Here is an 11,713-nt window from a genome sequence, read left to right on the forward strand (position 1 = left end):
ACCAATACCTCTAGTAGGTACGCGAATCAAAATGTAAACAGATCAAAGTCTTATCCCAAACTGTACCACCACATACACCCACACCATGAGCTCTGCTAGTGTTGAAGGTCAGTACATACGATTGCGTGACACCAAAGAAGAACCTCCTGGTGTTGGAGTTGAGTGCAGTCTTGATGGTGAGTTTAGAGCCTACATTCCTGTGAGACCCACACTGTTATCTCAATTAGAACTGGTGGAGACTCAAGAAGCCTTGGTGGTACAAGATTTGTTGGTGACATTCCTTGGGTTTGAGGGCCGTTATATTCGTTATAGTTCTCGGTACGATGTTGATGATGTGGATATGTTTGTTACTGGGCCTGATTATAAGACGGCGATTCATATGGATGTAAGTTTAAAAGCAGTTGCTAAGAAACTACTCACTTTGAGTAAGTATTATAGTGGATTAAGTGGATTCATAGAAATCTACGACAAAGTTGGCTATGGTAGACTTGTGCAACGGTTTTGCTTTGAAATCCAACAGTACTTGAAGCAATATAGAGCTTTGGTACAACAATTGAAATGGGAATTTGATAACTCCAGTACTTTCAATATTCATGTTTTGGAAAACACCATGGAACGTCAAGTGGCTATGAAAATACAGTATCTTTATGGCATTGCCATGGAATTACATCAAATAAATCAACAGAAAAGGCTGACTCCATTTGATCAAATTCAATTTGAACACTTTGTTCAAGAAGCTAAGGAAACCCTTCAAGGAGGCTCTATGAGTAGTAGTGGTAGACCATTGGAAACTGCTGCTACTCTGAGTATATTTACATCTTGTAAAGGTTGTATTGTTCTCAAAGCCATACAGATACAAGCTAATAGTGCCAAGGGAGATACAAATTCTTTTGAGTTTCTTAGTCATCTCTATAGATCAGTTAGTGAAGAGTATGTGGTTATATTAAACCAGTGGCTCTTGAAAGGTGAGATAGATGATCCCTTTGATGAGTTTCTTGTGAAGGAACAACAAGTGAAACGAGATTTACAAGGTCTTTTTGCCTTGGAAAGTGAAGAGTATTGGGCTAATGCCTTTGTTATCCGTACCGAGGGTTTAATTGATCAATTTTTGAATTCCCTGATACAGCAGAAGATTCTTAACACGGGAAAATACCTTAACATTTTCCAAAAGTTTACAGGTTTGCAATTGGATCAACTTGGTATAGACTTACCAAAAGTTACTCCAATAGAAAAGCTAGATTCAAGTGATTTGGAAATAAAAATAAATCAAATGTATCTCCGAGCAAATGTGCTTATGGGACAACTTATATTTCAAGGATACAATTTAACATCAGTACTTGAACATTTAGGTAGGTTATTCTTTGCTATTGACTCAAGCAGGCTTGATCAGTTTTTGGGGTTAACCATGAGTGATTTACGTGTTGGTGTTCAACGAGCTTCTGTGTCTCGTATCTCACATTCCTATGAAGAAGTCTTCAATGTGTGTCCACCATTTGAGTTTTGTGGTGAAGATGAACAAGACAGATTTGAAGAAAGTATTGATATTACTGAGATTATAAATCAAATGGTGAAGTTTTCAATTAGTTCACAAAGTTTTTTTGAAATTGTTCGAGATGAGCTTAATATCGAATCTTTTGATGCTGAAAGGGCACTTGCTAATGTTGAATCCAAGACTTTTGGTCAATTTTATCATGAGATACTAAAGCATATGGAGAATAAAGATAATGAAACTGCAGATTTGCATAGTAAAGATCTTGAAGGAGTTGGAAGTATTTGTAATTATACTGTTTCTCATTTGGATATAAGTGTTACACTCCCATTCCCCTTGAATATTATTATGGGTAGACAATGTTTGTATCGGTACGAATTGATATGCAAATTCCAAATGATCATCAAATTCATGTCAAAGTACAGTGAATCTACATGGAAGACTATGAGAACTTCTCGTCAATGGTGTGAATTCACTAAACTTGGTTCAAACAAACCAGCAGGAGGAGTATACCAAAGTCTTCGAAAATGGTGTTTACGAGCAACAGTATTACAATCCCGGATGTACCAATTCCTTATTCAGATCCAAAACTATTTGGCGATAGATGTTATAAAAGAAAACTATTCTCGTTTAATCGAAAGAGTGGAGAGTACCCGAGAATATTTGGAGAAGGCGTCACATCAACAGAATGTTGGAGGAGGAAGGTCTTCTATGGCCGCCCCTCAAACTTCTGCATACTCAACTTTGCTTTCGTCTACCATTCAAGCAGGAGCCTTTAAAGGTATTTCGGCCAGAGAAGTTGTGACCAATTCACTTGATCAATTGATACTTGAGATCGATGAATGTATGAATGATATACTTTACAGTTCCCTTGTGCTTGAGAGTGATTTGGTTATTCACATTCAAAAGCTTTTAGATATTATTGGACTGTTTAATCATTTCATTCATCAAGCAACTAAGATTATGGGTATCACCATGGACGTATTGGCATCTCGATACAATGAATTGGAAGAACAATTGAATGATTATAATGAAATATTTGGAACACAATTGACTGCTTTTATGGTTCAATTGAATTTCTTTGGTCAACGGGTTAATAAGAATGCATTAGAGTTTAGTGAAAGTCTTGAAAGATGTTTCCCATCGAATCAATAATATAAAGATAAGCATATATTAACTATGAATTTTTTTCTAATGTTGTGCTTCCAGAGCTACTGCTTCAGCAACAGAGTCTTCAGATTCAGCTTGTTGTTTTGTCAATTCCTTGATGATTTCGTCTGTTTTCTCATCTGAGTATACCACGAAGCCACCATCTTTGGTAACACTGGCCAATTGAGCATTCTTACAATCCAATTTCTCTTCCATTACCTGTTTTAATACTTTCAAAGCTAACAATTCAGCTTCTTTCAAAGTCAACAGTTTATGATATTCATTTTGCAATTCAGCTTGAGCACCTTCACTACCACTACCAATTGCCTTAGCATCATATCTATAGAAAGTACCACTTGGTTCAGCATGATACAATTGAGGTCCCTTATCTTTATCATAACCAGCAATAAGTAAAGCAACACCAAACGGACGAGACATTAATCTCTTTTCACCTTGAGCACCTTCACCAAAACGTAATGCCAAATCACAGACAGATTGAGTCAATGTCTCTACAAGAATTTGTTCATCATAATGTAAACTATGAGTAACTGCTTCAACTCTAGCATGGTCTATCATAGATCTGGCATCTGCTGTAAGTCCAGACATGGCACAACCAATATGAGATTCAATTTCAACTATCTTTTCAATAGAAGTGTGTTCTAAAAGCGACGATGTGACTCTCTTTTCAACCCCCAAGATGACTCCCTCCAGGGTGGCAATCCCAATGGCTGTGGAACCAAGCTTAATGGCTTCAAGAGAATATTCCACTTGGAAAATTCTGCCTTCGGGTGAAAACGTCAGAACGCCTCGATCGTATTCACTTCGAGTAAGAAACATGTTTAGTTATGGGATGAAATCTATTGGTGTTATTGTTGGTTTGTTAGTGGAACCCGTTTGACTTCAAGTTGGCGGAATTATAATTTTTGAATGTTGTTGGTAGCGCGGCGAATATGTGGTCACGTGATTTATTGGGAGGCATAAAGTTCATCAACATATTACATAAGGTAAGATGTATATCTATGTAATTATGTATATGGTTGTGTAAATGTGTATATATTTATCTATACGTAAATATTAATATATTACAAATATATATATATATATATATATATATATATATGTGTGTGTGTACTGTTTCATCCATTTTGATCATGGATGAGCTAATTAAGTATTGTAGGTGATACGGATACCCTAATTATACACACTCATATAGCCAATAGTTATTCCTATACAACATTCTATTAGTTCTACTAAATTATATTACACTTACAATACTATCGTTTAGGTAGGCGGTTTCATTCGGTTACTTTGGAGTGACTTCAGTTGTCTTTTGCACCCATATAATAATGTGTTTGACACGACCTTTGAGAAGAACCACCTTCAACCATTTGTATACCATATGCTTCCAAGTGGTTATATTAGTAAAATGAAACTTTCTGTTTTTAGCTAGAATTGATTACAAGCGAATTGGTGTCTTTCAATCACGTAAAGACCATCGTTTATCCCGTGCATTATCCTTCCGTCAACGTCATTACAATTGACTCAATGAAGACTTTAATGAGGATCAATGAACTTAATACCACACTATTATTATATTATCATCATATAATTTATGAGGGAGGAGCCAATTCAACAACTTTTTCAGCAGCTGGATCCAATTGTTCAAAAGCAAACAACTTCAAACCAGAAGCATCAATTAATGCCTTGGCCTTTTCCATGTTAGTACCTTGTAATCTAACAACAACTGGGATATCTAAACCAAACTTCTTAGTGGCAGCAATCAAACCTTCAGCAACATAATCACATCTAACAATACCACCGAAAATGTTAACAAAAATAGCATTAACCTTTGGATCCTTCAAGATCAATTCAAAAGCCTTTTCGATGGTTTCAGGAGTAGCAGTACCACCACAATCCAAAAAGTTGGCAGGCTCACCACCATACAACTTAATGATATCCATAGTAGCCATGGCTAAACCAGCACCATTAACAATGTTGGCAATGTTACCATCCAATTTGATGTAGTTAAGACCATATTTGGCAGCTTCAACTTCTTGAGGGTCTTCTTGAGTTGGATCTCTCAAGTCAAAGACTTCTTGTTGTCTAAACGAAGCATTATCATCAAAGTTCAATTTAGCATCCATTGCCAAAACCTTGTGATCGGGAGTTTCAGACAAGGGGTTGATTTCCACCTGGGTACAGTCCTTTTCAATAAACACCTTGTACAAGTTCTTAACAGCTTCAGCAGCTTCAGGAATGGCAGCATCAGTGTAACCCAATACAGAAGCCACTTGAGTAGCCAATTCGTCGGTGACACCAGTGTCCAATTCGACAGTGAAGGTCTTGATAGCAGAAGGATCCTTTGCAGCAACACCTTCAATGTCCATACCACCTTGAGCTGAAGCAACAATCATTGGTTTCTGACTGGCTCTATCGAAAAGAATAGCCAAATAAGCTTCCGTAGTAGCATCTCTTCTTTCAACAATGTAGACAGCAGTAACTTCTTTACCAGCAGCACCAGTTTGCTTAGTGATCAACTTATGACCCAACATTTGAGAAGCCAAATCTCTTGCTTCTTCAGCAGTTGAAATCAATTTAACACCTCCTTGTAATCCAGAGTCAAAGTGACCCTTACCTCTACCACCAGTTAACGCTTGAGCCTTAATGACCAAATCGGAAGTTCCCAACTTCTTAGCAGCATCAAAAGCTCCTTCAGCAGTAGTGGCAGCATAGCCTTCAGGAACGCCTACACCAAAGCTTTGTAAAATAGCAGCAGATCTATATTCATGAAGTGAGAGTAATCTCTTGGATGTCTTCAATAATCCGCTTCTTGGTAATCTCAACATGATCGGAATAGGATGAACGAGTATCAACTGTAGTTAAGAGTACGAGTACAAGTAGAAGAAAGAAGAAGAAGAAAGAGATGTTGTTTGTTCGTTCCTGAAAATATTAAACTAAAGTTTCAAAATGCCACGCGCCGATGTATACATCGGGGAAATCGAAAGCTATCGGGTGGAGCTGGGCCATGGTCTTGTACCTCGGAGATGCCAGGAATAGGGCATAAATTTTTGGCATCTTTCTACGGTAGCGCCGAATAATTGACGGTGGCATAACATAATAGTTTACATTATAATACAATGTAATAAAGTATAACAGAATAGCTAATACTAGAGGTTTTAGTAGAAACAATGTAATGAAATTTAATTTCTCTGTGATCATTATTTGTTCATCAGTAGTATGATACGTTTTATAAGTATTGTATACGTACACCTAATACACCTTTTCATCATCCTGTATGATTTTCTTGAGGCAATCAGACATCGGCATCTCGGACTCTTATCAACCGAGAGTCACGTGACTTGGCTTTTACCCCAGAATTGAGGCCTCTACTGACTAAATGACCGACCTTTTCACTAATAAAACATTGTTTTCGAAACCGTCAATCTCCGGGAGTACATATCATTGGGTTGATTGGAATACATTAGGACGCAATTAGCTACAATTGAGGTCCTTTTTATGAGCAGGGGTCAATTGAGGAGGTCAGTTCAATTTTTCATGTGAGCTTGTCTACCTAATTTTGGTCACAGTCACTGAGAGCCAACTAATGGATCAATTGAGCTTGCTAATGTACTTTAAAGATGTTTCCTGGGAGTGGGAGACCAGGATTTAGAACCACCATAAGGCAAGAGGGGTAGAACTTTTCAAGTTTAGACTTCTTTAATAGGCATTATGTGCATAAAACTTACATCTATAATTGTAGACTTCCCTATTAGGTATCCAAGGTGAATAATTGGAGTTTCTTATATTACACAAAACCGCGAGATGTATGCTCATCACCAATTTTGTACGGAAGTCCCTTAACCTCACCACCCAATTACTGACTTACCCTTCTTGCACCAAAAAGATGCGTCCTTCCCATAGTTACCTGTCAGATGAAGAATACGATGACAATATACAGAAACATACTTCAGATTCGGAAGATGAACTCCGAACCCTTTCATTTGGAGCATTAAACTCTGCCAGAAAGCAAATAGAAAGACAGACCACCAAAAAGAGTCGTAGTTACTCAGATTCAGATTCAGATGGACCTCCTGAAGAGACAAGAACGTCCACAACAACAACTCGACATTCCAAGTCAATGAAAAAGAGTGCACGTACTTCCACTAAGAGAACTTCCAATAATGCACCTACTGTTTCCAGTTCTAAGAAACCTGTTTCGGTAGTCAGGGATATACCTGGGTTGGAGCTGCAGAAGCCTTCTTCCTCACTTTACCGGGATATCCGGTTTGATACAGCGTTAGGGAAAGCCAATCTTCACCAAATCAGAAAGAACTATGCTTTCTTGGATGATTATAGACAAGATGAAGTTCAAGAGCTTGATAGGATACTCAAAGACACCAAGCAACGGAGCAAGATGAACTCCAGAGATATAGAACAACTTGAAAGGACAAGAACTCAATTGGCATCAAGATTAGAAACTTTACAAACAAGAGATCAACTGCATAAGTTACTTCAACAACATAAGAAACAACAGATGGTCAATGTTGCTGAGGGAAAACAAACCAACCCGTACTTTTTGAAGAAGCTGGAGCAACGGAAGCTTATCACCAAGGCAAGATTCGAACTGTTATCAGCCAATAAAAGAGGTAAGGTTATGGAGAGGAAACGTAAGAGACAATTGGGTAAAGAGTTCAAACGTTTGGAGTTTAGAAATTCAAAGGATTAATGCAATCTATATACATACATAGAAGAGAGTAACAGTACCATTGGAATAACAAAAATCAACATAAATATAATAATATTATTGATACTCTTGAATAAGATTTGAATTGTAAATTAAACTCTAAAATTGAATAAGCATTCATTCAGAGTTTAGCAGAATCTTGCTTGGTAGTATCAGAGGCAGTAGGGGCAGCAGCAGCAGCAGATGGTTGTTCATGAGCAACCCAATCTTCCCAAGATCCCAAATAATTACCTCTCTTCTTGTAGCCAAAGCTACTGGCCAATTCTTCAGCAGCGGTAGAACGAACACCTCCAAGACAGTAGAAGATCAATTCCTTGTCTTGACCTGGTTTCTCGAAACCAAAATTCTCTTCAAACTCTTCGGGACTTAAATCCAAAGCTCCAGGCAGCGACTTGTACGGAATGTTAACCGCATGGGGAATATGACCCTCTGCAAACTCTGAGGGTTCTCTAACGTCCACAAGAACAACCTTGGGGTTCAATTCTTCTTTACTAGCAATGGACTTGATGTCTTCATAGTCGTAGAACTTGGCCTCAGGGCTAGTAGTGATGACACTTAAACAACGACGGAACTCATTATGCACAGCAGTGTTTCTGTAAGACTTGATAGCAATACTTGATGCCTTGAAAGCATTAGCAGTGTAACCAATGTTCACAATCAGACGTCTTGATACGTTATTAATGCCTCTAATTGCTCCGACAATTATGCCGTTGTTCTTAAGTGTAGATCTTATCATCATCATCGTGGATCAGATTCTCTCCTTGTGAAAAAGTAGGGCTTTCTAAACGCTTTAATGAGCTGGAAGAAGTAGGGTCTATTGGATTATTTATATACAAAAGTAATCCACACTCAGAATATGACGTCAATGGACAAAAGACACTTGATTTGAGCTGAACTGAGTTGGTTCTAAGTTGATTCTGTTATCGAGAGTAGTTCTTTTTTTTTCCCTTTGAGGATTTCGATGATATAGTGGTAAGTACACTACTACGGTGATGATAGTACCGAAATATAACCTCCAATACATATAGTCACAGTACCTATATACTTAGACTCTATTTATTCTCTTAGAACAATCCATCGATTTCTCCGTCATCATTTACTTCAACATTCATGAACCCACAGTGGGTAGGTAAACCAGGAATGGTTTGAATCTCAGCAGCCAATGCATACAAATACCCAGCACCAATAGAAGCACGAATATCACGAATAGGGAAGGTGAATCCGGTTGGCACACCCTTCAAAGCAGCATCATGAGAAAGGGAATATTGTGTCTTTGCTATACAGACTGGCAAGTTACCAAAACCTTGTTTGGTATATAAATCAATCTTACGTTGAGCTTCTGGTAAGAATTCAACTGATCCAGCTCCGTACATTTCTTTGGCGATAACAGAAATCTTGTCCTCCACACTTGGTTCTAATCCGTAAAGGAATTGGAAGTTTCTTTCAGGACTGTTACAAGCGTTTATAACACCACGGGCCAAGTCTACGGCACCTGCGCCTCCTTCTTCCCAGTGGTTAGAAACAATAGCGTCTGCAGCACCAGCTTTCAATGCTTCTTCACGAATGATAGCGTGTTCACGGTCACTATCACTGCTCATCTTATTGATAGCAACGACTACTGGCAAGCCATATGCCTTAGCATTAGCAATATGTTTACCCAAGTTGGCACAACCAGCTCTTAACAATTCACAATTCTCTTGAGTGTATTCAGCAGCCAATGGTGCTCCAGCCTTGACTTCAGGACCTCCACCATGAACCTTCAAGGCTCTGACGGTTGCAACAATAACAATGACATCAGGTTCTAATCCACTGGAACGACATTTGATGTTCATGAATCTTTCACCACCCATGGTGAAATCGAAACCGGCTTCGGTCACAACATAACCTTCTTGTTCCTTTCTTTCTTCGGCAGTCAAATCAGGAGATGTACCAGCCAACTTCAAAGCCATCTTATCGGCCAAAACAGATGACGCACCAATAGAAATGTTAGCAAATGGACCAGCATGAACAAAAACTGGAGTACCTTCTAATGTTTGCATAATGTTTGGCTTGATAGCATCTTTCAATAAAGCAGTCAAGGCACCTGCACATCCAATGTCTTCACAAGTAATTGGAACACCAGATTTAGAACTGGCAACAACCATGTTACCTAAACGTTCTCTCATATCTTCAAGAGAGTTGGACAAGGCTAATATAGCCATACATTCAGAAGCAACAGTGATATCAAATCCAGTGGAACGAGTCATACCTCTCTCAGTTGGGGCTTCACCAACAGTGATTCCTCTTAAGAATCTATCGTTACAATCAACAACTCTTCTCCAGGTGATGGTTTCAGGATCAATGTCTAATCTAACAAACTTGCTTACTTCTTCTTCGGTCAAATCATTTGGATCAGTTTTATCAATACCTAACTTGTTCAAACGACGTAACATACATTTAGGGAATGTTCTAACACCTTTTTTTGCAGGGACTAAACGACGGTATAATGGACCATCCTTTTGAGTGTTTTCGTGGAACATACGGGTGTCAATAGCAGCAGCTAACAAGTTGTTGGCAGCACCAATGGCATGGATATCACCAGTAACGTGCATGTTGAATTCATCCATAGGAATGACTTGAGAGTAACCACCACCAGCAGCACCACCTTTAATACCGAAAGTAGGACCCATACTTGGTTGTCTAACATTGGCGAAAACATTCTTTTGTAAATGGGCACCTAATGCTTGGGCCAATCCAACAGTAGTGGTGGACTTACCTTCACCCAATGGAGTTGGGGTAATACCGGTGACCAAGACATACTTACCATTGACCTTGTTTTGTAAACGGTTCAACAACTTCAAGGAAACCTTGGCCTTGTAAGATCCAAAAGGTTCCAATTCACTGTCCAAGATACCGGCTTCAGCAGCAACATCGGTAATGTGCTTGGGGGTTTGCTTACGACTGATTTCAAAATCGTTTGGTACAGGAGATTCCAAGTTCAATTTCAATGGATTGGTGAATTTGGGGGTAGCGTTTGACTTTTGGTAGTGGTTCTTTGCAGCAATAACAACGTTATCCAAAAGAGATGCGACAGTCATTGGACCAACTCCACCGGGGACTGGGGTAATCAATTTAGCTCTAGTGGAGGCAGCAGCAAATTCAACATCGCCAACCATACGAGAACCACTCTTCTTGGTAGAGTCTTCAACAAAGTTGGTACCAACGTCAATGACGACAGCACCTGGTTTAATCCATTCACCCTTAACCCATTCAGGTTGACCAATGGCAGCAACAATAATGTCAGCATTGCCCAAGTGCAATTGAACTTGTTCGACAGGAGTCTTGGAGTGTAACACAGTGACAGTGGCATTGTCACGGGTTAAGAGGTTAGCGACTGGCTTACCAACAATATCAGAACGGCCGAGAACAACTGCATTGGCACCAGCAATTGGAACTTGATATTTTTCAAGCAAGTAGATGATACCTTTTGGAGTACAAGGGTAGAACAAAGGTTGGCCACCCTTCTTGGCTAATTCACCCACATTGAAAGGACCAAAACCATCAACGTCCTTGTCGGCACTGACAGCGTTGGTGATCTTAACTTCATCTAAATGAGCAGGCAAGGGTAATTGCACAAGAACACCATCAACGTCACTATCTTCATTCAAACGTTCGAGCAATGTTAAGACCTCAAACTCGGTAACGTCTTCCAGCAAGTTGATCAATTCACATTGGATACCAGCTTCTTGGGCAGCCTTGAGTTTCATCTTCACGTAGGTGGCAGAGTCAGGACGACCACCAACTTGTATGATCTTTAAGTTGGGCATGAAATCAGCATGTTTGGCTTGGAATTCACTGATTTGTCCGTGAATCTGTTCTCTTAATTCGGCGGCAACAGCCTTTCCATCGATCAAAGACATCTCCAAAGTATTGCTTTAACAAGAATAGTCCTTGAAGTCTCGCTCGTACCGTTGTGAAAAACTCCGATACTTGAATGGTTTTTTTATACGTTTGAGCCATACGACCAAAGGGTGCGTTGATTTTTTCCCCAGACGTCGAGCCTGTATATAGTGGCAATCTCGCAAAATTATTCTTGACTCGGTCAAAGCGCAGTGGCCCACCATGTTGTAACTCACATGTAACACGCGGTGATGGCCGTGAAGAACATGTGGAACAAATTAATGTCGCTGTGTGTTTCTCATAGATTCTTTACAAACTAAATCAGTATCTTGTACGTGAGTCAAGCTTGAAGAGTCTTGGTAATAAATTGTATAAAACAGTGTTTGTCCTATTGATAAGATACGAATTTGGTCCAATCAAATTTTACGTTAGTAGTGTCCTTTTTTTGACTT

At 39.1% G+C, this 11,713-nt stretch overlaps 6 protein-coding genes across 6 annotated transcripts; 2 read left to right on the forward strand and 4 right to left on the reverse strand.

Moving 5' to 3' along the window:
- Positions 1 to 85: 85 nt before the first annotated feature.
- Positions 86 to 2,644, forward strand: KQ657_001102 (uncharacterized protein; the record flags this gene model as incomplete). The annotated part of the gene is made up of 1 exon (XM_043191909.1): positions 86 to 2,644. The coding sequence occupies one exon, from the start codon at positions 86 to 88 to the stop codon at positions 2,642 to 2,644; it is 2,559 nt and encodes an 852-aa protein (XP_043048541.1).
- A 36-nt stretch (positions 2,645 to 2,680) lies between these two features.
- PUP2 (proteasome core particle subunit alpha 5) lies at positions 2,681 to 3,475 on the reverse strand (the record flags this gene model as incomplete). Its single annotated transcript, XM_043191910.1, has 1 exon — positions 2,681 to 3,475. The coding sequence occupies one exon, from the start codon at positions 3,473 to 3,475 to the stop codon at positions 2,681 to 2,683; it is 795 nt and encodes a 264-aa protein (XP_043048542.1).
- Positions 3,476 to 4,248: 773 nt separating this feature from the next.
- LSC2 (succinate--CoA ligase (GDP-forming) subunit beta) lies at positions 4,249 to 5,484 on the reverse strand (the record flags this gene model as incomplete). The annotated part of the gene is made up of 1 exon (XM_043191911.1): positions 4,249 to 5,484. One exon carries the CDS (start codon positions 5,482 to 5,484, stop codon positions 4,249 to 4,251), a length of 1,236 nt encoding a protein of 411 aa, XP_043048543.1.
- Positions 5,485 to 6,542: 1,058 nt separating this feature from the next.
- On the forward strand, positions 6,543 to 7,364 carry RRP36 (rRNA-processing protein; the record flags this gene model as incomplete). The annotated part of the gene is made up of 1 exon (XM_043191912.1): positions 6,543 to 7,364. The coding sequence occupies one exon, from the start codon at positions 6,543 to 6,545 to the stop codon at positions 7,362 to 7,364; it is 822 nt and encodes a 273-aa protein (XP_043048544.1).
- Positions 7,365 to 7,503: 139 nt separating this feature from the next.
- Positions 7,504 to 8,124, reverse strand: KQ657_001106 (thiosulfate sulfurtransferase; the record flags this gene model as incomplete). The annotated part of the gene is made up of 1 exon (XM_043191913.1): positions 7,504 to 8,124. One exon carries the CDS (start codon positions 8,122 to 8,124, stop codon positions 7,504 to 7,506), a length of 621 nt encoding a protein of 206 aa, XP_043048545.1.
- A 322-nt stretch (positions 8,125 to 8,446) lies between these two features.
- On the reverse strand, positions 8,447 to 11,381 carry MIS11 (trifunctional formate-tetrahydrofolate ligase/methenyltetrahydrofolate cyclohydrolase/methylenetetrahydrofolate dehydrogenase; the record flags this gene model as incomplete). Its single annotated transcript, XM_043191914.1, has 2 exons — positions 8,447 to 11,281; positions 11,331 to 11,381. The coding sequence occupies 2 exons, from the start codon at positions 11,379 to 11,381 to the stop codon at positions 8,447 to 8,449; spliced, it is 2,886 nt and encodes a 961-aa protein (XP_043048546.1).
- Between the last annotated feature and the right edge of the window lie 332 nt (positions 11,382 to 11,713).

The sequence above is a fragment of the Scheffersomyces spartinae genome (genome assembly GCF_019049425.1).
Source record: "Scheffersomyces spartinae strain ARV_011 chromosome Unknown scaffold_14, whole genome shotgun sequence".
Classification (NCBI taxonomy): Eukaryota; Fungi; Ascomycota; class Pichiomycetes; order Serinales; family Debaryomycetaceae; genus Lizanozyma; species Lizanozyma spartinae.